This window comes from Boleophthalmus pectinirostris, unplaced genomic scaffold (genome assembly GCF_026225935.1).
Source record: "Boleophthalmus pectinirostris isolate CB_2022bp ecotype Guang Dong unplaced genomic scaffold, ASM2622593v1 HiC_scaffold_5, whole genome shotgun sequence".
Lineage (NCBI taxonomy): Eukaryota > Metazoa > Chordata > Actinopteri > Gobiiformes > Gobiidae > Boleophthalmus > Boleophthalmus pectinirostris.
Window position 1 is genome coordinate 4906367 of NW_026571404.1, and position 27192 is coordinate 4933558.

The 27192-nt window shown below is 40.2% G+C and overlaps 1 protein-coding gene across 1 annotated transcript in view; it reads right to left on the bottom strand.

Annotated features, from left to right (window-relative positions):
* Positions 1-22883: 22883 nt before the first annotated feature.
* LOC110170133 (regulator of microtubule dynamics protein 2) overlaps positions 22884-27192 on the bottom strand; it is a 137054-nt gene continuing 132745 nt past the window's right edge. Inside the window, exons 9-11 of the mRNA XM_055162587.1 lie at positions 26824-26877; positions 24825-24905; positions 22884-23064 (exon numbers count right to left, since the gene is read on the bottom strand). Coding sequence (XP_055018562.1) covers positions 23011-23064; positions 24825-24905; positions 26824-26877 — 189 coding nt within the window. The 3' untranslated portion in view covers positions 22884-23010. The remainder of the gene's footprint in view (positions 23065-24824; positions 24906-26823; positions 26878-27192) is intronic.

Here is a 27192-nt window from a genome sequence, read left to right on the forward strand (position 1 = left end):
GTAGAGAGAGAGAGAGAGAGTGGAGGTAGAGGAGGTAGAGAGAGAGAGAGGAAGTGGAGGTAGAGAGAGAGAGAAGTGGAGGTAGAGAGAGAGAGAGAGAGAGGGAGTGGAGGTAGAGAGAGAGTGGAGAGAGAGAGGGAAGTGGAGGTAGAGAGAGAGGGAGTGGAGTGGAGGTGGAGAGAGAGAGAGAGGAGAGAGAGAGGGAAGGTGGAGGTAGAGAGAGAGGGAAGTGGAGGTAGAGAGAGAGAGAGAGAGAGAAGTGGAGGTAGAGAGAGAGAGAAGAGTAGAGAGAGAGGGAGTGAGAGGTGGAGGTGGAGGTAGAGAGAGAGGGAAGTGGAGGTAGAGAGAGAGGGAAGTGGAGGTAGAGAGAGAGAGGGAAGTGGAGGTAGAGAGAGAGGGAAGTGGAGGTAGAGAGAGAGAGAGGGAGAGTGGAGGTGGAGGAGAGAGAGAGGGAAGTGGAGGTGAAGTGGAGGAGAGAGGAGAAAGTGGAGGTAGAGAGAGAGGGAAGTGGAGGTAGAGAGAGAGGGAAGTGGAGGTGAGAGAGGGAGAGAGAGGGAAGTGGAGTAGAGAGAGAGGGGTAGAGAGAGAGGGAAGTGGAGGTAGAGAGAGAGGGAAGTGGAGGTAGAGAGAGGGAAGTGGAGGTAGAGAGAGAGAGGGAAGTGGAGGTAGAGAGAGAGGGAAGTGGAGGTAGAGAGAGAGGGAAGTGGAGGTAGAGAAGAGAGGGAAGTGGAGGTAGAGAGAGAGGGAAGTGGAGGTAGAGAGAGAGGGAAGTGGAGGTAGAGAGAGAGAGAGAAGTGGAGGTAGAGAGAGAGGGAAAGAGGTGCGTGACAAATTCTGAAAACAAGTGCAGATGATTCCTGATACTCGTTCTGTTCTAAGAATAACTCTCCACCTGCTCGTGCACTTCAACTCAGCTCAACCTAAAGGTGAATTATCTCTCTGTTTTTTTCACTCATCACTTTTTCCTCGGGGCGGAACGAGACACAGTTTTCACCAGACGAGACTGAGTCCACGAGAACGAGACAAGACCAGATTTTTGACATCATTTGTAATAAATAAATAAATAAATAGCGATCCAGTTCACAGTTCCCTAAGACTTTCTTTTGTCCAGGCCGAAGATGAATTCAGGAGGAAAAAAAATCACTTTTCTCACGTGTGCAGGATCTTGTGGCAATTTTGTCTCGTGAAATCGTTTCCCGTCCCGACTGTTTTCATGATTTGGTCTGGTTCACACTGTGTTGTGTTGAGGTCATGTCTGGGTCTTTTTCATTAGAGCAAATTTTTACTTTTTTGACAGAATCAGAATGTGGTAAAACGAAGATGCACCTGTCTACACCTGTCAGAAGTTTTGTTTATCATTCTTTATTTCCATGATTATGAATGTGTCAGCTTCTCCTGGAAGCAGCCTGAACAGAGGATGTTAAGAAAGACGCTTGGAGAGTTAGAACAGGTCTCACATGTCTCTTTATTAATTCAGGCAAAAACAGGTCTCAAGATTCAAGTTGATTCAGCATGATTTTGCCTACGCGGCGTCTCTCTGTGCGTCGGTCGTCCCTCGACAACGCGGTCGACGTTCCCCCACTGATGCACAGAAAAACTGGATGCCTTTTATACCAGCATAACTGTTGAGTTAACATCTTTATGGAAACATACACAGCACTTTGTCCCAACACGTGTCCCATAACAGACTGGCAGATGCTAAAGGTTGGAGATACACCCCTTATCTGTCCCATATACATTCACCATTGACACTCCAAAGTCCAAAAACATACACAACATGTCAAGGAACACAGATATTAATTACAGGGCGTATTAACATATGAATGAAACTTTAAAAACACAGGGTAGAAGCCCACAAATGAATGACACATATTTGCATTTGTGTTTACTTATTTATCGGTGGATCACAATGCATACTAAAAGACAAGATCATGCAAAAGGAAAAAAACAAAACAAAAAAAAACAAACATGTAAATTAGAGTTGTCTCGATCTGATCACATGATCGGAAATTGGCGCCGATCACATGACTGTGGGCTCGATCCGGACTCGGCCGTTAAGCTTTGATCAGGTATTGGATAAATAATATACGCATATATATACTATACACAGCACACAACATTTTTATTTTATTTTTAAACTGAGGTGCGAGATTTGCTCGGGGACGTCCAGTCAGTGCGACTGTCTGTCCCAGCGTCTGTTGTACTAGAGGTGCACTCGTGGTGGCACGTTTGGGCCGTGTCGTACTCGGGCGCTGTTACCTGAGGATCTGTGGACCGTGTTCACACCTGCGATGTCTCCGATGGCGATCGTCGCATGGTGCTGTTTGTTTGCATGTTGCGCAGCAGAGTTGGCGCTGTTGGCGGTGAGGGTCCGTTCAGCGGCATGAAGCGTCTGTTGAGCGGTGGGACTGATGTTGCGGTGGGACTGATGTTGCGGTGGGACTGATGTTGCGGTGGGACTGATGTTGCGGTGTTGCTCCTCTGTGGGTTTGTGGATGTGGTGTTGGTGCAGGGGACAGAGGCTGTGGAGCTTCTGTCATCTCGTTTTTATTTGGTGAGATTTTGTATTATTTAGATTTCATAGACGAGCCTAAATGTTTCAAATATAATGCACATGTTTTCATATAATATCAAAAATACAAACTGTACATTGTGCAGAGTCGAGTCTCAGGTCTGATCTGGTTCTGGTCTGGCCGTAGTTGATCCTAAAAAGGCCTTTACAGACCCAACTTTGACCCAAAAGTGCGATTTTTAACAAATATGCAGTAAAATGCCAAAATAAGGCCAGGGATAGAAATACACTTCCTATTTTAGACCCATTTACACAGATCATCAGTAGAAAAAAGTGATGATGGTGTTTAGTGGCCTTTTAAGTTCAGTTGTGTGGCCTGATCTGATCTGATTGTCCAATGTCCATGCAGTGTAGGCAGCTCACACAGGTTTGCAGATGACCGAAGATGAAGATAAAACCGTGGATTCTGCAAAGATTTCCATGGGCGACGGGAATCTAATCGTGTCTTCGGATGTCACTTACAGGCAGCTGGTTTGAACTGTTGATCTGCTGAACATAACTACACACTGCAATTACATCTTTTTTTTCTTTTTCTTGTTTCCATAGGCGTCTTGACACGACCTCGAATGGTCCAAAAGGTTCACCATATAAAAGGGAAAACCTACTGCGCTTGTGTAGCTCTGTATTTATAATCTGTGACACCTGTGGATCATTATGTCATCATTTGTACATTTTTAATTGTAACATAAAAGAAGTGTCCAATTATTTTTTCCACATGGCCACATGAAAAACATGCATGCATGAGGTAAAAATATAAAATGTTTATTCTGTAATTCCAACTGAGTTTAAACGGGACGGTCAAAGTCAACCAAAGGGCCGGGAGCTGCACAATGCTCAGGACTGATCTAAAATGTCTAAAGGTCACACATAATACAGAATCCTGCAGATCAAGCAAGTAGCAGAATTTTTTTCATTTGCACCAAAATGACTGCACAATGTAGAATCGTACGTGTATCACCGATTAAGAAAACAAAATTGGAGTAAAATGAAGAACCGTATTTTCTGCACTATTAGTGGCTCTGGATTATAAGACGCACTGTCATTAAATGGTCTATTTTCAAACTTTTTTCACAAATAAACCGCATGGGACTTTGTCAGAATAGTTTTATTATCCCATATTTGCTAAATACTTGTGTGATATTCTATGCCTATGAGTTAACCATTTATGTAACTACAATTCTTTGATTTATAATGTACCAATCACTTGTATGAAAATGAATAACCTCTGTGTGTTTGACAACTGTGTGCAGTGTCCTATCGCTCTAGTGAACCTCGAGATGATTCCTCACATGAAGCCAACTCCCACTGTCACACATGCAAGAGTTATGATGGTGTCTGTCCAAACCTAAGGCACCTCCTGATTGTTAATCATGTTTTATGTGTTTGTACTATGCATAGCTTCATCAGTTTCTTATTATGTCTTTGCTGTTTCCCCTTCCCCTTGAGAATTATCGTTCTGTAACTAGGGCCTCCTAATGAAATAAAAAGAGGAGAACGGCCTTGAGGCATCAGAACGTGTGGAGACTGTTGGTTTTGATGCCCACTCTCTGCCCGTTCTCCTCGCGAGTAAAAACTGAATTAATCTCTTGTCTTTCTTCTTGTTTACAATGTTTAGGCAGACCTAACAGACTTTAAAGGAAACCCAACAGTGTGATGGGTGAGTGGTTTTGTTTGTTTGTTCGTTCACGGTGACTCTGGGCTTTGTTCAGTTGTGGCGTGTAGGGAGGGTGTGTCTGGGACCAACGGATTGTCGGCGTGTTCGCAGTGACTCAGTTGTTCAGTCGTGTCTAGAAGCGGCACATTGCGCTCGCTATTTCGGTCCGTTCCTCCGTTCCGTTCCTCGTCGGCGTGGAGTGATGAGTGTGTCTGTGGGTGTTTGTCGCCGCGCGGTCGCTGTCTGCTCCGTGTGTGTTTGCGGCTTTGTAGTTTACTCAAGTCGTACTGTGACACCCGAGTGGATTCGTATGGGGCGCTCTGGATTGTGGGGCGCGCTGTCGTTTTTTGATGCAGTTGGAGGCTTAAGAACGAGTCTAATAGCCCGGAAAATACGGTACGTACAGAGCAGTGGGTGTGCACCTTTGGAGGTGATCGGCAAATTGACGTCTTGAAAACGGGCGATTTAAGACGACTGTACTCAAACATGCAGAAATCGCTCAAAAAATAAGTGCGAACGGTGACGGGAAACAGCCACAACACGGTTAAAGCTCTGGAAAGTCCATTTTACACAATCGGTCTGGTTTAAATCGGGCCACGGTTGCAATTTTCACTCTGAACCCATTGATCCAGTATTGTTTTGCAGCCGTGTTCGTCGTCTATCCCCCCGTCTGTCTCCGCCGTCTTCTCAGGTGCATACTTTCAGATCACCCGTGTTTGCTCAGCGGCTGCTCTTAATCCTCCTGCACATTTCTGAAGTATTGCATGAAGCTTGTGGTAAGACACGTCCCCTGTCGCAGCTTAGACCTGTCAGAGGCGCTTTAGCAGATTAGCATCACGCTCTAGCCCTAATCTGCGTCAGGCTAAATGAAGGCCCATAAAACAGGAGCAGATACGGCGGCGCGGATTGTGTAAGGAGCTCCGTGGAAGTGAGCGCAGGGGTCTGAGCGCACAGGAGAATGAATGCTGAACCTGATTGTACAGATTTACCGAGGCTGATAGGAACACGGATAATTTGTTTGTGCAGATTAGACTCAGCACTGGGTTTGACCTCGTTATCAAAAAGTGCCAACAAAACGAGGAATTCAGCTGTTTTGTAACGTCTTTGTGCCAGTCTCAAGTCAAACACAGAAGATTGAGTGAATCCGGATGAGTAATGGAGCCATAAATGTGAAGCAAAGACGTCATTTTATTAGAAAAATGCTCCTCAACTCAACTCTTCGACAGCACAAAAGATAAAATGTGTTTCTTAGTTTAAAAAAAGTTTTGTCCATGAAGGTATTTTTTTCTAACCTGGTCCAGGCCAGACTGATCCGTGTGTCAGTCTGAACTGAGTTCTAAACATTATTCATCTGGATCGGCGTTCACTGAAAGATCAGAAAACGCAGAATGTGATGACGACTCTTTGAATCTGATCGTTCGATGTGTCACAGCAGCGGAACAGTCAAACTTTGGTTAAATTCAGTTTAGAGAAAAGCACACACATCTTCACTGTTCAAAAATGCACAAAGCTCTTACCTTTTGCACATTTTTCACAAAAGAAACTTAGGCCCCGGTTACATGTATATGGGTATTTTTAAAAACAGAGATTTCCCTTTGTTTGTTCCATCTTTGACACACAAATGGCTAATTCCCCTCTGAAAACGAATCTTTCTAAAAATTCTGGCTAGAGTGGAAATTCTGGAAAAATACAGTTTGGTGTAAAGTGAGATACACAGAGTTTTAGGAGTTGATGCACAAAAAGTGCGACCGGTGTTTCCCTTTTGCTCTGATGATAATGAAGCATCAGAGCAGCAGTTACTTTTCTTCTGGTAAAACACTTTTCATGTGTTTCATTTGCACACAGCTGATGTTTCACATCCCTGACCAAAGACAAAGGAGGCTCAGAGTTCAGTCATTTTACCACTTCTTTAAAGTCGCATGCAAAATAACTCTTTTCACATTGTATCTTCTGCACATAAACAAGCACAATTTGGGTTCTGGAACATCCATTACACAATAGTTCTGAAATCTTACTGATTTCTTGGATCAGTCACAGACCAGGAACTATGAAAGACCGACTATTGCTCCTCCCCCTGCCCCTGTTTCGTCAAACGCGTCATAGGTGAATCTGCCGTGTCATCGTTGTAGCAGCTTTAGTTTGTTTTCACGTGGGAGGGTGGCAGAAATACGCTGCAATTTGTTAAAAAACGCCGAATCAATCTAAAAACCACTTCAGCGACAAATACCAGGCCCACACATCACTCTTAGAAGGTAGAAAGCTCTGAAAAGTTGATTTTGCATGAAATGGGCCCTATAACAGATCTGCGGAGAGGCGAGCCTGCACAGTAATGCATGTTTTTCAAGGTATTTTTGAGTAAATTTCTTACCTTGATAGTTGTGGATAAATTCTTACTGGACAGAATGTTTATCCTTTGTCGACCTTGTTGAATGAAGATGTGATGATGGGGCAGTTTTATGAGGGGTCAGACTTATCATCAGAAGAGCCTCTAGAAAATCCATGTTCAGGTCGTGTTACAAACTGTTACAAATGAAATTGTATTTCAAGTTTTAAATATTTAAAAGAGTGAATATTAAAAGTAATAAATATATTAAACCCTTAAAATACAGCAAAAATGTTTGAGGAAATAATGATTTTGGTGGAAATGTCTGTCTTAAGTGGAACAGAGTTAATAATTGTCAGATTTTCAGGCAACACCTTGTAAAATGTTCAGTAATTCGAGCTCTACAACCTTCATTCTCAATTTTATTTTAAATCTTTTTCTTTTAATATAGCATTGGTGGGTTTGTAAACCAACAAATTAAGTAATGTTGGCCTTAGCTAATGCTGTTGTGCATGATTATGATTATTTTCCTGTCAGTATCTCTAAAAAATTTTGATGTTGCAGCCATTTTTAATTGGTAAACATCCAAAAGTTTACTAATTCTTCCCTGATATCCAGGGATTATTCCCTGTTGCTTTCATCAAATATACATTCAGTTGTTCAAGAGAAATGTTGCTGACAAACCAATAGAAGAGGTCATGATTTTCTGACTAGTGGGCCTTCTGATGATAAGGGTGTAACCGTTTTATGAAGCTGGTGGGAAATACGACAGATATTTACACAGATATTTTACCACAGAAAAAAATTAATCAGGAGTTACGTTTACTCTACATCCCGACACTTCCAGCTGTTGTGGAAAACGTCTATTATTAGGAACTACGGACGGGACGAGACACAATTTCCACACGACGAGATACGAGATCGGGTCCACGAGAACGAGACAAGACGAGATTTTAACATCATTCCTAAAATATACAGTTCACGGTTCAGTTTCCAGTTTTGGTCTTGGCATATATTTGATTTGCTTTTTGGAAATGTAAGAAATGTAACTCACCGACACGTTAACGCTTTTGAGTCCAATCCAAATGTGAACACGTGGGAAAAAAATCTAACCATCATTTTTCTCATACGTGCACGAGATCTTGGCCGTCGTTTACAGTTTTTGAACACAAATGAATCGTCGTTACAGATCTGAACTTGGATTATAAGTAGGTCGTGTTTGTAAAATGTGAAACAAAAACAAATCTCACATACTGTTCCCTCCCTTTTTAAACGCGCGAGGTTAGATTTTTGGCCCAGTTTAATATTATTTTGACACAGACTGCAAACCGATACATTGATATCGAGAAGATAATTGGCCGCGCACAAAAGGCTGGGCTCACATGGCCTCAGACGCTTCCAGGGCATCAGGTGCAGACATCAACATCAGATAAACAAGAGTCTGCCTGCACCGCGAAGACGACACCAGGAGCTACAGTGACTCACAGTATTTATAGTATCTGCGGGAGTTTGGGCTTCTCCAAGGTCGTAAATTCAACTTTCAAACGCAATTTCAGTCCTAAAAACTAGACTCTTTATTTAGACTATTTTTATTTTCTATTGTTTAGATGTGAGCAGTGTTGGGAAGGTGACTTTTAAAATGTAATCCCCTACAGATTACAGATTACACACACCAAAATGTAGTTTGTAACGCAATCCATTAAATGACTTAAAGCGAGTAATGTAATCTGAGTACTTTGGATTACTCGATTTGCTGTAGAGAAACAAAGACGAGGAAATCGAAAACATCAGATGTTTTTTTTATTTATGATAAAATAAAATAAAAAGCCCAGACTTTACTGAACCAAATAAAAAAAATATTATTGATAGAAGACGAGGAGACACGTCCGCACAGCAGGATTTAGTCCTGGTTTAGACCTGGTTTAGTCCTGGTTTAGTCCTGGTTTAGACCTGGTTTAGTCCTGGTTTTAGACCTGGTTTAGACCTGGTTTAGTCCTGGTTTAGACCTGGTTTAGACCTGTTTAGACCTGGTTTAGACCTGGTTTAGTCCTGGTTTAGACCTGGTTTAGTTTAGACCTGGTTTAGTTTTAGTCCTGGTTTAGACCTGGTTTAGACCTGGTTTAGACCTGGTTTAGTCCTGGTTTTAGACCTGGTTTAGTCCTGGTTTAGACCTGGTTTAGTCCTGGTTTAGACCTGGTTTAGTCCTGGTTTTAGACCTATTTTAGACCTGGTTTAGTCCTGGTTTTAGACCTATTTTAGACCTGGTTTAGTCCTGGTTTTAGACCTATTTTAGACCTGGTTTAGTCCTGGTTTAGACCTGGTTTAGACCTGGTTTAGACCTGGTTTAGTCCTGGTTTAGACCTGGTTTAGTCCTGGTTTAGACCTGGTTTAGTCCTGGTTTTAGACCTATTTTAGACCTGGTTTAGTCCTGGTTTTAGACCTATTTTTAGACCTGGTTTAGCCTGGTTTAGACCTTTTTAGACCTGGTTTAGACCTGGTTTTAGACCTATTTTAGACCTGGTTTAGTCCTGGTTTAGACCTGGTTTAGACCTGGTTTAGATCTAGTTTAGACCTGTTTTAGACCTGGTTTAGATCTAGTTTAGACCTGGTTTAGATAAGTTTTAGACCTATTTTAGACCTGGTTTAGATCTAGTTTAGACCTGTTTTAGACCTGGTTTAGATCAGTTTTAGACCTGGTTTAGTCCTGGTTTAGACCTGGTTTAGACCTGGTTTAGTCCTGGTTTAGTCCTGGTTTAGACCTGGTTTAGACCTGGTTTAGACCTGGTTTAGTTTCCAGCAATGAGTGAAATTACCAAGAAAAAAAAAAAAAAAAAAGAGAGATATAGCCCAAAATGTAAAAACAGAAAAATCCCTCTGTGTAATCCATTTATTTCAACAAAGTAACTGTAATCCAATTACCACTCACTGAAACAGTAACTGTAACTGAATACAGTTACTCATAATTTGTACTCTGATTACATAACTCTGGTACATGTAATCTGTTACTCCCCAACACTGGATGTGAGTGTAGTAAAAATAATAGGGTAGAAAGTATTAAATATATGGAATTATAGTAAAGATTATAGTAAAAAAGTATCAGGCCCTGGGCACTTAAACAATAGAGGCACAGATTTACCACAACAGACAAGACCCACGGGTGTCAAACATACGGCCCGGGGGCCAGATCCGGCCCTCCAAGACCCGTAATCTGGCCCTCGGCTGATTTTCTACTAAAATATTTTGATGATATTTTCTATTAAAATCTTGCTAATTTTCTGTGGTGTTTATCACAGCAGCGTCTCCAGCGTCTCTGTACGTGGCCCCTCCCACCAGAGCAGCACAAATGAAGACTTGTCTCTTTCCAAACGCTCTTAAAGGACGATCGTTTTGACTGTTGACCGTGACACCCTCATCAGAAAAATGTCCAACATGAGAAAAGTGGAGCCGAGTGCAGGATTTTACAACAAAAATGGACTTATTCCTGTTTACATACAAGTTCATGTTAAAACATTGTGTTGAAATTACATTTTTCTTAAAGTTTCAGGTTGTTCATAATATTATAATATTTTGTAAAAGAAAGAGTTCATCAATTAAAAAAGATTTCTGTAATAGATTTGTGTTTCTCTGCACAAATATTTGAACTTATTGTTATTTTTGGGGTTTATATGACATGAGTTTTCTGATCCGGACACTTTGGGATCAAAGTCGGTTGGATTTGGCCCCCTGGAACAAAATGAGTTTGACACTCATTGTGCAAACTGTGCAAAGAGGCTCCTGACACAGTCCAGCACAGAACTGCAGGTGTAAGATGCTGCAGGGAAACAAACATGGAGCCACAGAACCAAGTGGAGTCATAATGTACAGAAACATGTGTGCAGAGTTCAGGCTGGAGACCCCAGGATCAAGGTGGGAAAACATCTCCAAAGGTCGTGGAGAACGACCGAGCCAAGATCCTGTGGGACTTCAGATACAGAAGGACAGGATGGAGATGGACCAACCAGACATAGTGACGGTGGAGAAGAAACAGAGCAGAGTCGTGGTGGTGGAACATCACAACACCAAGTGATGGTAAAATCAGGAAAAAGGAACATGAGAAACTAGAGAAACACCAGGAGCTCAAGGAGGAGCTGGAGAAGGTCTGGAAGTTGAAGACATCAGTGGAGCTTGTGGTGATCGAACACTCGGGGCTGTAACCCCCAAACTGGAAGAAACGACAACAGAAACCAGGAAAAACAACGGACATCTCAGTCCAGAAAAGTGCAAAAATACTGCACAGAACTCAGGCTCCCAGGCCACACACACACACACACACACACACACACACACACACACACACACACACACACACACACACACACACACACACACATATATGTGTACACACATAATGATAGTAAAAGGACAGTAAAAAGAGTATGAGGACTTTTATGTACATGTCAAAAGGCATGTTTTTGTTTTTTTTTTTTTGTTTTTTGCAGGTTCTCATTCTGGAAGAGCATCTGATGTTTTAACATCTTGTACAAGTTCTGACCAGTGAAGCTCTCATGTCCTTATCTGCCTGAATATTTTTTATATATTTTGATTTTTAAATTATTATTTATTACTATTATTCTCTTTGATATTATAATATATTGTGATGTCTACTGTGTCCAAATACTTTTCTCCAAACTTTTCATCACACACACACACTCACACACACACACACACACACACACACACACACACACACACACACACCACTTTCATACTAGGCAATGTGGGTGAAGTGTCTTGCCTAAGGACACAACAACAGTTTTTTTGTGACTGCTGCCTCCCGTGGCTCCTGATTTTCCCAGTGTCTCCATCCAAGTCCTGACCAGGCCCGGACCTGCTGAACGTCTGAGATGTGACAGGATCAGACTTTGGACAAGCCGGTGTTTCCACATATTCACACTAAGATTGTCAAAACCAAACGCTAAATATTAAATCTTGGCTTTATCAAGGTAGATTTTCAAAAAACTTGCAATAAAAAGTTAATTTTTCATTGATGCAAGGTCATGTGGACCAATTCTCCTGGAAGCCTGAGGCCAAGAAAAATGTGTCTGAGGGCCACATTTGGACATGTCTGGTCTAAGTCCAAGTTTAAGTCTATTTTTCCGTCATTTTGTTTTAAATTAAATTAAATTTCTGTTTATTTAAATTAACTACAAACCTCCACAGCCATTTTTTTAACCACAAAAGTTCTAAGAGAGCTGAGTCATGTTTGGTGCTCTTGTCTTGTTATATAAGTGTTAAATTAAAGCAGCAGGTCAGTCAAAACTAAATACTGGCCTGTGCTGGAGATTTAAGACCGATAATAATGCCAAAAGTGAAAAACCAAGGGTCAAAACAAAGAGCGGCTCTAAAAAAACAAATCATTTTGAGTCATTTTGAGTTTATTTTTTGTTTATTACATTCCACACGGGCCTTCGGCGAGAATCTACAACGTAAATAATAAAAAAAACAAATGGAAAAAGTGTGTCAGGCTTCTGGGCCGGCGCGCGCAAAAAGTCAACAACAGCTGATTCCGTGTTGGATTTACCTGCCGTCTTCCCCCGACACCGGGTCACGCCTCAGAATTCCCCCCCGTTCCCAACAGCTGGAGTGTGCAGCTGTTGCTCTCCCATAAACACGAGCGCACGAGGGAAAAGGTGAGCGCCGTGACTGTACAAACAAACAGCTGTGTATTTCCACCGCCGCGCTTTTCGCCCGGTGGGGGGAAAAAAAAAACAAAAAAAACGGAGCGAGACATGACCAGACCGGAGCTTTGAATCACGTCCATGTTTGAATTCTTGCTCGTCAGACGGCGACGCAAGAACGGACACTTACTCACCGATTGCACACACACAGACATGTACGTATTCAGATTCCTGAGAGTGGACTCAGCCTCCGAACGTTACATAAAGAGACTCTTAACTGTGCTGACCGCAGAGCAAACAGCCCAAAGAAAAGACAAGGCGGACGGTATTATGATTGCACAGGTTTAATGAGAGATTCCGCTCGTATTAATCATCGTTCACAAGCGATGGCGGCAGAGTCATGTGTTGTAGTAGCGCTCGTAATGCTTCACAAACATTTTTTTCCTTCTTTTTTACCTGGAACCCATTAATCTAGATTTGAGTGGATTTGATTACATAAAGGAACAGTGTGTAGTCTGTCCTCGGTTTGACTGGATCGGGGTTGCCAGTTCCTTAGCCTGCAGGTAAAGCACAAACAAGATTTAGTTTTTTTTTTTTTTTTTTTTTCAGTATATGGGAACGGGAAAAATCCGTGTGTCGTTCGTTCGTTTTTTAATATAAAACCAAAAATAAGAAAATGAAAAAAAATACAGTTTTCTTCATTATTTGTCTCCAAAACCAAAATTAAAAAACGGATAACGGATGTTTCCGTTTACGTGACTTCTGTGACTGCGATGCTGGACTTTTGCGCTGCATATGGACTGAACCAGGACTGATCCAGGTCCGGGACCAGACCGGGACTGAGACCCAGACCAAGACCAGGACCAGACTGAGACTGAGACCAGGACTGAGACCGAGACCAGGCCGGGACCAGACCGGCACTAGACCGGAGGCTCAGAGCCCACTGCAGGGCCGGAGCTCGAAGCTGAGGCTCGGACCCCGCGGAGGCTCGAAGTCAAAGCTCAGAGTCCACCCTGGTCCCGCCCTGGTCCCGGTCCTGGATCAGTCCTGGTTCAGTCCGTACGCGGTGCAAAAGTCCGGCATCGCAGTCATGAAAGTCACGTAAACGGGAAACGGTCGTTATCCGTTTTTACCATTTTTCATTTAAACACAAAATCGAAAACCGAAAAACCGAATCGTCTGTTTTTTTATTTTGGTTTTGGAGACAAATAATGAAGAAAACTGTTATTTTTTTGTTTTCTTATTTTTGGTTTTGGCTGTGAAATATAAGTTGCAGGAAACACCCAAACCATGAAAAAAAGTGCGACTTATAGTTTGAAAAATACGGTAAGTTTACATTTACTTAGTTCAAGCCCTGATGAAGCTGCTGGTCGTGAAACGTTGGCTTCAAAAAAACCAAGTACATCCAGTTGGTTTAGTTGAACTTGTTGATAATATCAGAGTCATTTGAGGTTTAAACAAACTGGATTTCAGCATCGAAACTGGCAACCCAAACGGGAGACTCATGTGAGGCTCATTCTGCTTTCTGATTGGAGAATTGTCTTGAGAAATAATTTTATTAATTTTTATAATTATAACATATTTTTGATTGATTAAGAATACATCAGCGTTACAGTTGTTAGCAGCAAAAGTTCTATTTGATTTGAACATGTTCATCTCGTATCTGGGCACAGACGGGTCGAGTTTCAAGTTCATGAAAATTAAAATCAAAATGTGACAAACAGTCGCTTTAAAGTAAATGTGACGACTCATTTAGATAGTAAAAAAAAAAAAAAAAAACAAGAAATAAAAAAACATTACACTTTAGTTTAGGGACCACATATTAATAGATGCATAATAAGTGTTTAATTACTTATTTGTTGGTATTTATAATCAGTGTTGGGGAGTAACAGATTACATGTACTGGAGTTATGTAATCAGAGTACAAATTATGAGTAACTGTATTCAGTTACAGTTACTGTTTCAGTGAGTGGTAATTGGATTACAGTTACTTTGTTGAAATAAATGGATTACACAGAGGGATTTTAACTGTTTTCACATTTTGGGCGAAACCAGGACTAAACCAGGTCTAAACCAGGTCTAAACCAGGACTAAACCAGGTCTAAACCAGGGTCTAAACCAGGACTAAACCAGGTCTAAACCAGGACTAAACCAGGTCTGAACCAGGACTAAACCAGGATTAAACCAGGTCTAAACCAGGTCTAAACCAGGACTAAACCAGGTCTAAACTAAACCAGGTCTAAACCAGGTAAACCAGGACTAAACCAGGTCTAAACCAGGTCTAAACCAGGTCTGAACCAGGACTAAAAACTAAACCAGGTCTAAACCAGGTAAACCAGGTCTAAACCAGGTCTAAACCAGGTAAACCAGGTAAACCAGGTCTAAACCAGGTCTGAACCAGGACTAAACCAGGTCTAAACCAGGACTAAACCAGGTCTAAACCAGGTCTAAACCAGGACTAAACCAGGTCTGAACCAGGACTAAACCAGGTCTAAACCAGGTCTAAACCAGGACTAAACCAGGTCTAAACCAGGTCTAAACCAGGACTAAAACCAGGACTAAACCAGGTCTAAAACCAGGACTAAACCAGGTCTAAACCAGGTCTAAACCAGGACTAAACCAGGTCTAAACCAGGACTAAACCAGGTCTAAACCAGGTCTAAACCAGGTCTAAACCAGGACTAAACCAGGACTAAACCAGGCTTTTCATTTTCTTTTATCAGAGAAAACATTTTAGGTGAAGATTTCCTCGTCTTTGTTTCTCTACAGCAAATCAAATAATCCAAAGTATTCAGATTACATTACTCACTTTAAGTAATTTAATGGATCACGTTACAGACTACATTTTGGTGTATGTAATCTGTAATCTGTAGGGGATTACATTTTAAAAGTCACCTTCCCAACACTGTTTATAAAATACTTTCAAGTGAGTTTTTGGCTGTATTTTGGAAATGTCTCCAAAAATTTGACATCATTTCGCAAGCCAGTAATTTGGAAATTCTTGTTGAAATAACCTCAAATTTTCACAGAATGTATAGAAACAGATCAAGTTTTTATATTTAGTGATTTTATTTTTGTTGTTTTCAGGTTGAGCCGTTCGCTTCCAGACAGAAGTCATTTTGCGTCTTGGAATCTGCTGCAGACACTCACCCAAGACTCTGCAACCTTCAATGCAACATTTGGAAAAAACTTCAGCAACTGGCAAAGAAATTTGGACTTGGTACCAAAAATTAGAAGGCTGCTTATGTTGGGCTAAAGGATCTGGTGGACAAACATCAACATCATCACTGAGCTAGACTTAGTAGTTTTCCAGATAACTGCTTATAAAATGATGTCAAATGTTTTGGGACACTGTGTTTTAAGACACGACGAACACTGGAAAAAAACAAAAACAAAACAATAACTAGGTAAATTAAAATGACTTAAATTAAGAACATTTGACTTTCTTTGAGTCGATTCAACTTGACAAGTCAAATTATCTGCCGATGGACAGTGTTGGGAAGGTGGTTTAAGACCTGGTTTAGTCCTGGTTTAGTCCTGGTTTAGTCCTGGTTTAGACCTGGTTTTTAGTCCTGGTTTAGTCCTGGTTTAGACCTGGTTTGGACCTGGTTTAGACCTGGTTTAGTCCTGGTTTTAGTCCTGGTTTTAGTCCTGGTTTTAGTCCTGGTTTAGTCCTGATTTAGACCTGGTTTTAGTCCTGGTTTAGTCCTGGTTTAGTCTTGGTTTGGACCTGGTTTGGACCTGGTTTAGACCTGGTTTTAGACCTGGTTTAGTCCTGGTTTAGTCCTGGTTTAGACCTGGTTTGGACCTGGTTTGGACCTGGTTTAGACCTGGTTTAGACCTGGTTTAGTCCTGGTTTTAGTCCTGGTTTTAGTCCTGGTTTTAGTCCTGGTTTAGTCCTGATTTAGACCTGGTTTTAGTCCTGGTTTAGTCCTGGTTTAGTCTTGGTTTACACCTGGTGTTAGACCTGGTTTTAGATCTGGTTTAGTCCTGGTTTAGACCTGATTTTAGTCCTGGTTTTGACCTAGTGTAGACCTGGTTTAGACCTGGTTTAGACCTGGTTTTGTGTCCAGCAATGAGTGGAATTACCGAAAAAAAAAAAAAAAAAAAAAAAAAAAAAAAAAAAAGGATATATCCCAAAATGTGAAAACAGAAAAATCCCTCTGTGTAATCCATTTATTTCAACAAAGTAACTGTAATCCAATTACCACTCACTGAAACAGTAACTGTAACTGAATACAGTTACTCATAATTTGTACTCTGATTACTTAACTCCAGTACATGTAATCTGTTACTCCCCAACACTGCCAATGGAATAAGAGTGTTTTTCTTTATTCAAGCAACATTCGATTTTGTTTCTTATTTTAAGTGCAAAAAGTTGTTGTTTTTTTATTTTTTTTATTTATTTTTAAATTTTATTTTTTATTTTCAGTGTGGCAAGATGTATTTTCATATTTTAAGTCAGGGGTCTCCACCTCCTTCCAAGTAACTCACCAGGGGATTTCTGAATTATACATATTGGGCTGAATAACTCAAATTTGATTGATTAAATTCCTATTTTCTTTGTAAATGTATAATATTAATGCCTAATTTTGTACACTGATAACTGGATAATGGATTATGTTTTATATCCGTCTAACTCTACCTCGTCTTCGGCGTATCATGGCTCTTATATTTAAAAAAAATTTGCAGAAAAATTAGCAGCTCTCTGGCATTTTCTACCTCACAGAAAAGAAAATTTTCGAAACTCCTGTTGTATGTAGAAAAACTCTTGTTCCACTAGCAGATCATTTTAATTGTCAAGTGAAATTGACTCAAATTATGATCAAATTTTCTTAATTCAAGTCAACTTAACTTGACTAGAATTTGTTTTTTGCAGTTTGTTTTCTTCCCATTACCTTTGTGGGGATTTTGTACAAACATTGAAATCTTAAAAAAGCATTAATAAGTGTTTGATAAATACCAACTAACAGCTAAATAACAGCTAATTATCACACAATTAGTCATCAAAATGTGGTCCCGAAACAAAAGTGTCACCAAAAAACATGTCTTTATTGCAATAAATTTTGGTTCACAACACGATCATGTTAAATAATTTGTATTTTTCAGCTTTAACTCTACCAGATCTTCATTCTTGTGTATAATTAATTAGCACAACATTCATCACACAAGTAGAAAAATATGCAAAGTGACAAGGTAATTCTTTTCTTCTGTTTTTCTTCGCATTAAATCTTCACGTCCTCATGCGTCGTGTCAAATAAAAACAAAATAATCAAGGAATGTTTACAGTTTTGTACCAGCGACATTAAAACAATAAAAATATATAGGCCCATCATGTTTAGTGTACCTCTTTTTTTTTTCTGTAAACTAAAAAACGATCAGGCAAGCAGCAGTTCACAGCATCTCAGTCCAATAAGGAAAAAGGCGTTTTCAAGAGGACGGATATAAAGCTCAAGCACCATGAAATTAAAGTTTGTATAAAAAATAAAACAAAAAAATGACAAAAATGTGACTCTAGAGCGTGTGAAGAAGGCATGCGGCGCAATAATCCGAGCATTGTTCCTGTTTGACATCTTAAAGGAGCACTACGGAACATTTACGGTGGTGCGTTTTTGTCCATAGATGTTTTCACTGACAAAATTTCAAAACTTTTCTGACTTTTTCACGACCTAAAGTGAATTTTCCATGACTTTACGGCACCTAAATGTGTAGAATTGATCAGATTTTTAGAGCTAAATCTGAAATGTGAACTCTTTCCACTCATTTTATGGTTTGGGATTATAGTTTTTAACATTCAAAATCGTCTCTTTTAAACAAAAAGCTCAGACGTTCGGAAATAATCAGAATAATCTAATGAGAACTTAACAGAACGCTGAAAGAGATACTAAATTTTCATGACTTTTCCAAAACTTTCCGTAACTTTTCCAGGATTTCCATGACCGTGGGAACCCTGGATGTTATAGTTTTGGCCTTGAATGTTTTTATGGCAGAGCATGAAACGCATCTGCTTATATTGATACTTTGTGTATCTCTGTCTAAAGATGTTACTCAAACTAGACGTCAATCTGAGCTTCATTTCACACAATCTGACCAGAAGAAAACTGACATACCGTATTTTTTGGACTATAAGGCGCAATATCAGTAATGTTGAATTCTCTCGTCTATTTTCATACATAAGTGGATTATAAGGAGCATTAAGCGAAACAAACGGACGACACTTGAGACTGATCCTTAGTCCAGGCGTCCAAGATCCATCGGCAAATCGTAGCGTAATTCGCCCGGCGTTTCCTCCCTGTCTTGGTGAATGTGGATTATGAATGTGAATGTGGGTGGATCATTTAAGTTTTTTTTTTTATTTCCTATGACGAGGACTCAAATATACATTGAGTAATAATGTGTTTAATTTGTTTATGCTTTACAGAAACAAAACTTAAAACCAGAAACTTTTTGAAACATTTGCAGAAACTACAAGCGCTGAAAAACGGCTCTTTCCTTGTGCGCTGATGCGGTTCAGCTTCTGTCGGACTAAAGGACGCGACTCAGTGGAATATGTTTGTTCTTTCTGTGACAGAGGACGTGCTGCTGATGGTGAGTCTGTTCTGTGCTTCTATCACGTTGGAGTCGACGCGGAACTATACTTTACTCTTTACTCCGTGAGGCTCCTGACTACAGTAGCCGTAATGCTCCGACAATCCATCAGTTTTCATAGTTTACCAAAGTCGTACTAAAACATTTTGACAGATTTTTGAGCTCCGTGTACCACATAAAATCAGTTCGAGGTCAGTAAACACAACCAGAATTAATACATAAAGCGCACTGTCGACTTCTAGATAAAATTAAATTATTTTAAGTGCGCCTTATAGTCCGAATAATACGGTAGTTGGAATTACAACAGGTGAGCTGATTTGTGCTTTTAAACAAGTCTTTCTGAATGCGTTACAGTCGCTCTTATCTAATGTCAAATGTCTAAAGATACACTATAATGTACTTAACTACTGAAACTCACGTAGATGAAATATTGTAAATTGTAGGGTAGAATTAAAATAAAATATGCTTCTTCGTACTCCTTTTTTGAACTCTGAATGTTTTTGAACAATTTTATTCTCTTTGTTTTGTTTTGTTGGTTCTTTCTTTGTTAAACGTACATGTTCTGAGAGCATGGAGACTATATGTTTTGTGTTTTTTTTTTAAGTTCAAATAAATTAACTCTTAACTTTTTTGTTGAAAGTTTTGAGTTTTCCGGCAATTTTAAAATGTTTTAGGCATTGTGTAAGCATCATAACTCCTGAAGATTCCACCATATACATAAACACTGCTCCCGCCCAGCTTTATGTCACTGCAAAGTATCCACAGACACAACAAGGCAAAGGTACGGGTCAGATCTGTGAAGAGGCAAGCCTGCGTCAGTAAGAACGCATGATATCAAACTGGACACCTATTAAAAAAAAGATAAACGCAATATTCGTATTGTGAAACGTACGGTGGAACATTCAGCTACAAAAAAAAAACATCAACGTGGGCAGAAGAAAATGACGAACCCTCCATCGGAAAAGTTACTTAGTGCTCCTTTAAAGGTTGTATAGAGGATTTTTTAAGGGAAAAGAAATACAGCGACAGTCCTTTTTCAAATGTCGTGCATGCGTGACACCACCTTCCTCCTCCACAGCTCCTCAGTAGAAACATCTCCTCCCGCCTCTTTACTCTAGAAATCACGTTTGTTTACAGTCAGTGCACGTTCAGAAATACTGTTGAAGTGACCTGTCTAGAAATAATTTAGCGACCGACGCATCAGTTTTTAGACCCTTCGTCTGCTTCGTTTGCGTAATCGCTGGAAGAGATCTCCGAGAATCACCTCAGTTTGTCTTTGCTCCTTTTCCCCTTCTCTTCTTCTTTCAGCGACCTCAAAAGCGGACTTTCTTTTGCGGCGAACTGGTCGTGGATTCTCATCCGCCATCGCTACAAACTTTGTGCGAACTGCGAGGAAGCGACAGTTTGAAAAACCCGCTAAGAACCGCCGCATAAACCACGAAATCCCTGCACGCCGACGAGTCAGTTACACTAGAAACATAAAAAGTTTGATTGATGATCTAACAGCCAATAGAAAATGAGGGAGCCTCGTTTTCTATTGGCTGATGTTTATCTGGCGTCACTACATCCACAGTTGATAGATTTTCATTCTTTTTTTTTTGGTCATCATAATTACAAAGCTGCTGCGTCTCTGTAATGGTGTTTTAAACTTTCACTGACAATTTGAAACAAAAAAATAATTCCTCCATACAACCTTTAAATGTCATATCAAAATGAAGCTTGTGTTTCGTATTAGAGTCTGGAATAGTTTTACACTGATACATATTGGATAATGGTCTCAAAAAGTAAATACACAGAAATATCGACAGAATTCATTAGAAATAGTCGATTTAAATTTTTCGTCAGTTCTTTTACTAATGCCTTTCAGGTGATGTGTTATTGCTTAGTATGAAATGTTCCACAGTACGGCATTAGACTTATCGAACTCCGTGGGAATAAGCAGGTGATGGCAGCAGACCAAGAGGCAGCTCAGTTTTGTTGAATAAAATGGAAAGTTTTTTTTTTTTTTAATACAATATACGCAAGATATACAGGTTTAATGCCACACTGTGAAACATTTCAGGCAAAACTATATTATCTCCACGGTAGAAGCTGAACGATTTTAAGAAAAAATTGAATTGCGATTTTTCTGGCAGCATTGCAATTTCGATTCGATCCGTGATTTTTTCTCAAATCAAGTTTCAGTGCACACGAACATTTACAAACATCACAAAAACTTACATCAGACCAGAGTCCTGCACCGACGATTTGACGCTGGACCTTAAAACCCGATTTACGCAGAAAATAAGAGCCGTGATTGGTCGTCTCTACCGCCGCATTTCCTGTAGTCCGCTTTCCTTTCTTTCGACATACACTGAGTACTAATGTGTTTAATGCAGCTTTGAGCACATTTGTTTACGTTTTACAGAAGCAAAAGTTAAAACCACATGACTCATTTGCATATCACTGTTTGGCAAGTGACTTTAAAACCGTAATGTGTTATTTATGACGTGTTACTGTCATTTCAAAGTCATTTGTTACATGACAATATTACTGAGTTTAAAATGTAAAATATTACACGATTATTGCAGCACTTTTAAGATACTCACCAGAAGAACTGCGAAGATGCTGAACTTTTGTGCCGACTAAAACCAAGACTAAACCAGGACTGAACCAGGACTGAACCAGGACTGAACCAGGACTGAACCAGGACTAAACCAGGTCTAAACGAGGACTGAACCAGGACTGAACCAGGACTGAACCAGGACTAAACTAGGTCTAAACCAGGACTGAACCGAGGACTAAACCAGGACTAAACTAGGTCTAAACCAGGACTAAACCAGGACTGAACTGAGGACTAAACCAGGACTAAACCAGGACTAAACCAGGTCTAAACCAGGACTAAACCAGGACTAAACCAGGTCTAAACCAGGTCTAAACCAGGACTAAACCAGGACTGAACCGAGGACTAAACTAGGACTAAACTAGGTCTAAATCAGGTCTAAACCAGGTCTAAACTAGGACTAAACCAGGACTAAATCAGGTCTAAACCAGGACTAAACCAGGACTGAACCGAGGACTAAACCAGGACTAAACTAGGACTAAACTAGGTCTAAACCAGGACTAAACTAGGTCTAAACCAGGACTAAACCAGGACTAAACTAGGTCTAAACCAGGACTAAACCAGGACTAAACCGAGGACTAAACCAGGACTGAACTGAGGACTAAACCAGGACTAAACTAGGTCTAAACTAGGACTAAACCAGGACCAAACCAGGACTAATAAGCGCTAAAAAAACAGCTCGCTCCTTGTGCGCTGATGCGGTTCAGCTTCTGTCGGACTAAAGGACACGACTCAGTGGAATATGTTTGTTCTTTCTGTGACAGAGGATGTGCTGCTGATGGTGAGTCTGTTCTGTGCTTTTATCTCCTTGGAAATGGTTCATGTTAAATTTTACACGAACAGCAGGTTTAAATCCTCGCCTCCTCGTGTTGTGGCGGTGAATTACTTCGCGGCGCATAGACCTCGACCATCGACCGTATATATGACTGGACATAGTTAATGTTCTAACCGTCGTGTGCCAAACGCGAAGTTCGTCAGGAGGCTCTTCCGGCTCCTTCTGACATTTTGGTCTTAAAATGTTCTTATTAACCCCTGACACATGCTCCTGAATTTTGTTTTCGCTATTTTGACGTCACACTAACTTAGTCCACTTCTTTTGTACCGTCTATGACCTCGACGCAGACCCATAAATCAAAAACGACGGCGACAGTGTGAGCCGAGTCGACGCGGAACTAAACTTTAGGAGCACTGCAAAAAAACGTGGCTTTGACGGTCCCAAAATCGTGTTGTCTGAGGTTGTGATTTTCGGTCCAAAACGATAGATCGATCAGCCCTGTTCCATGGAGACAAGAAGGTGGATCCACGGACAAGCTGCATAGTGCACTTACATTATTTCTGAGCAAATCCACACACAAAGGTCCACAACTGAGCACAACGAATACAAATAAAATCAAAATAAACACATTTGCAACAACCAGTTTGTGTGTCATTATTCAGGCCGGAAAAAACAAAAAAAAAACACAAAAAACAAAACTCAAGAGTCTCAGGACGGTTCAGAGCACTTTTACTTCTTCAAGTTAAACCCGCAGGCTCCTGAGTGGAACCGTTCCTTCAAACGACATTCACGTGGGTCCAGATACTCTAATGTAAGAACTGCACACCGCTCCGTCCTCTGTCAAACCCCCAGCGCCGGACACAGGACGTCCAGCTCCTTCTGCGCCTCGAGAGCCTGGAGGAAAACACAAAAACACACATCTGTCCATTTAATGTCATCTCCATTCAGTATTTGATCTAGAGATGTGGTTTATCCCAATTAAATGTGTCTGAAATGAGCTGATCGGCTCAAGCACGAGTCCTCGCAGGAGTTTTAATTACAGAAGATGTCATGGTGTTAATTTTCATTGAATTATTTTACTATTCTCGACTCGGTTTTATTTATTTTGTGTTTTGACTTCCTGTTGTATTGATTGTTTGCCCCGCCGTAATGTGTCTCATTTGTGTGCATATTTACCCTTTGCCCTTTGTTGGTTCATTTGTCATTATCAGTGTCACGTCTGTTTGGATTTTTGTGTTTAGTCATTCTTTGTTTCATTAAAACAAATTGCAGTCTTGCAATTTTGTCCCACTTCTGCTCTAAACGTGACAGAAGACGCGCTCAGGAAAACTTGCACAAATGCTTAGTCCAGGGGTGTCAAACTAATTTTGGTCCGGAGGCCGTATTCAACCTACTTTGATCCCAAAGGGGCCGGAAAAAAAAAAAAAAAGGCATATAAACCCCAAAAATAACAATAAGTTCAAATATTTGTGCAGAGAAACACAAATCTATTACAGAAATCTTTTTTAATTGATGAACTCTTTCTTTTACAAAATATTATAATATTATGAACAACCTGAAACTTTAAGGAAAATACAATTTCAACACAATGTTTTAACATGAACTTGTATGTAAATAGGAACAAGTCAATTGTTCTTGTAAAATCCTGCACTCGGCTCCACTTTTCTCATGTTGGACATTTTTCTGATGAGGGTGTCACGGTCAACAGTCAAAACGATCGTCCTTTAAGAGCGTTTGGAAAGAGACAAGTCTTCATTTGTGCTGCTCTGGTGGGAGGGGCCACGTACAGAGACGCTGGAGACGCTGCTGTGATAAACACCACAGAAAATTAACAATATTTTAATAGAAAATATAATTAAAATATTTTAGTAGAAAATCAGCTGAGGGCCAGATTAAAGGTCTTGGGGGGCCGGATCCAGCCCCCGGGCCGTATGTTTGACACCCCTGACTTAGTCTAATATTAAATGTAAATGTATGAGGTGTGAATATATTGCATCTGTCTTTCTTTTTAATTTATTCTTTATAGATTCTGCATGACCAGAGATGTGCAAACTGAATTACGCTTTGGGATAAATAAAGTTGTTGCCTGATTGATTGATTTATTCAATTATGAAATTAAATGATTACACCTGGATTCTTGTGTTCAGTATAAATTTGGTCCACCCCGATTCTTTCTGTCTCATTAAAACTTCTCTCTAAATCAAATCCCTTGTACAGATTTATTGTCTAAGCAGCTCTTGAGTGCACTGTGTACTGTCTGAATCTAATTATAAAGATTATTATTGTAACAGGAAGTGCACGGTTAGCATACTAGTGGTTTTTTGACTTTGACTCTACTCTGGCCTCCTGAGAGCTGTGAAAAGTGCTTCTAAACTCATCATGTTGAATAATTAGGACACTTTGAATGAATAAAGTGAGTGAGGAAGAACTTTGGGCGTCTGCGAACTGTTTCAAATGAACTCGTTCTGTTTTTCACATTTTGATGACAGTAAAAATCAGGTCGAGCGCCTTTAAACACGCCTCCCCTGTGCTGCCGTGTGACATGCGGTTCTCTCTGTTTGTAGTGATTACCTGTTAAAGATCAGGATTAATTACAGATTATTACATTAACCCGGGTCACGGCGGAAAAGCTGCTCTTGTGCCCGGAGCTGTACCTCTTTTAATTCGGCTTGTGCTGAGTTTGCAGCTTCACACATCCTCCGAGCCCGCTCGCTCTGCCCCAGGTCTCTGTAGCACTGCCAAGCACAACAGCAGCACGTGTCAGTGGGACATTACACAAAAGTCATTTTGTTAATTTTGTCAAAATGTTTGGATATGAATGTTTGGTTCTGACTTAGATTTGTTTTGTACTTCCGGGTCATCGTAACCCCAGAATGTTTTGTGTTGCAGTAAGAATGGCCTGATTAAGTTGTGTTTTGTTTCTTTCACACGTTTAACTTCACACAAGCCTGCATATTAAGAGTTCAGGAAGTGCTCCACTGTGTTTTTAAACTCCATACACCTTCACTTGAATCATTTGAATAATTTCAGCCCTGAAATCGACCATCTCTGAAGCAATAAGTGTGTTTACTTGCACATCAGTATCCCAGTTATTATCCATATCCCGGTTATGTCAGTGTTCGGAATAAGTGAGTAAATAAGTATATATATATATATATATATATATATATATATTATATATATATATATATATATATATATATATATATATATATATATATATATATATATATATATATATATATATATATATATATATAGCGAGGCTGCCATGCCAATCGACACCATTGGTCCCTCTGACCAACACCATCACTCACACACACCATTTTCAGACTAGGCAATGTGGGTGAAGTGTCTTGCCTAAGGACACAACAACAGTATTTTTTGTGACTGGCGCCTCCTGTGGCTCCTGATTTTCCCAGTGTCTCCCATCGAAGAACTAACCAGGCCCGACCCTGCTGAGCTTCTGAGATCGGACGGTATGGATACTGCGTTTACATGCACACTGAGAAACTGGGACACTCATATCCCTGTGCACATGATCAAATACAGTGTCCTGGTTTCTTGACATAATCTTACAAATGCACAAGCGCAAAAATTATATAATTAATAAAAAAGGAAGTTCGGGAGGCTCGGCAAGTTGCTCTGATCCACTACAGCAGATCAAACCGAACTTTCCAAACAAACTGCAACAGATTCTTAATTAAAATCTTAAATAAATAAACTCAACTTTACAACATATAAACATATCCACTGTAGAGCCACATCAGCCCGTTTCATCATATAATTCAGCTTTGCCACATTTGTTTACGTTTTACAGAAGCAAAACTTAAAACCACATGAATCATTTGCATAAACGTAAGAGCTAAAAAAACAACTTCCTCCTTGTGCGCTGATGTGGTTCAGCTTCTGTCGGACTAAAGGACATGACTCAGTGGAATATGAGTGTTCTTTTTGTGACAGAGGATGTGCTGCTGATGGTGAGTCTGTTCTGTGCGTATGTCGAGTTGGAGATGGTTCATGTTTAACTTTTCAGAGATTATACGAGCGCAGAATGTACGTGTGCAGGTTTAGAGCTGCTCTTTAGGTATTTCACTCATGTATGGTCACTTTATTTATGTCGGTCACTTTGTTTATGTTGGTCACTTTATTTATGTTGGTCACTTTATTTATTTTGGCTTCTGTTGTGATGAAAAGAATGAAAAGTGTTTCTCTTTTTGACATGCGCACTTAACTTTATGTTGCAGTAACCATGCACCATGACAAAACCGGGATACTCAAAAAAAAAAAAAAAAAAAGGTTCATAACCGGGATACTGATGTGCACGTAAACACACTCAATTACTGAAGAAAAGATTTAAAAAAAAAAAAAAAAAAAGATAGCAAACAACTTGAAAACTTCCGCTTTCTGACATCACAAGTTGGAACAGAGCAATTTGAGTTTTGGAGAAGTAGACAGACTAATACTAAATAATTACTCAGACATGTGTGAATGAAACAAAACACTAGTCCGGGTATGTCTTTGAGGAGGTAACAACATTAAAACACGGCTTAATGCGCAGAAGAATCCATTTTATGCAACCTTTTAAACGATCGGAATCCCTCAGGGCGGCGTACTTGCCCCTTTAAACTTCACCAATCATCTCCCACTGACCTTTGCGAGATACACGTAGTTGAGTTTGGAATATCCCGGCTGGATCTCTTCAACCTGAAAAACATTGCCAACAGGTTATTCGTAACAAGCGTTGGAGCCTCCGTGGAGTTTAAGACAGACAGCCGCTGCTTTGGGTCACGAGCGGCAAGTCTCAACACGGTCCACTTAAATCAACTGGGAAGACTATCCACACGAGACTAGAGCTGGGGAAATCTTGGCTGGAAGCAGTAGGGTTCACATTTGTGCTACATAAACAAATGAAATGTGGGAACGTGGAGATTAAGTTGTTTTAAATGCCGTGGGTTTGGCCTAAGAAAACTACTGCTTGGTACAGAAGCGACCCGAAGGCATGTTGCAATTGAAAAGCCC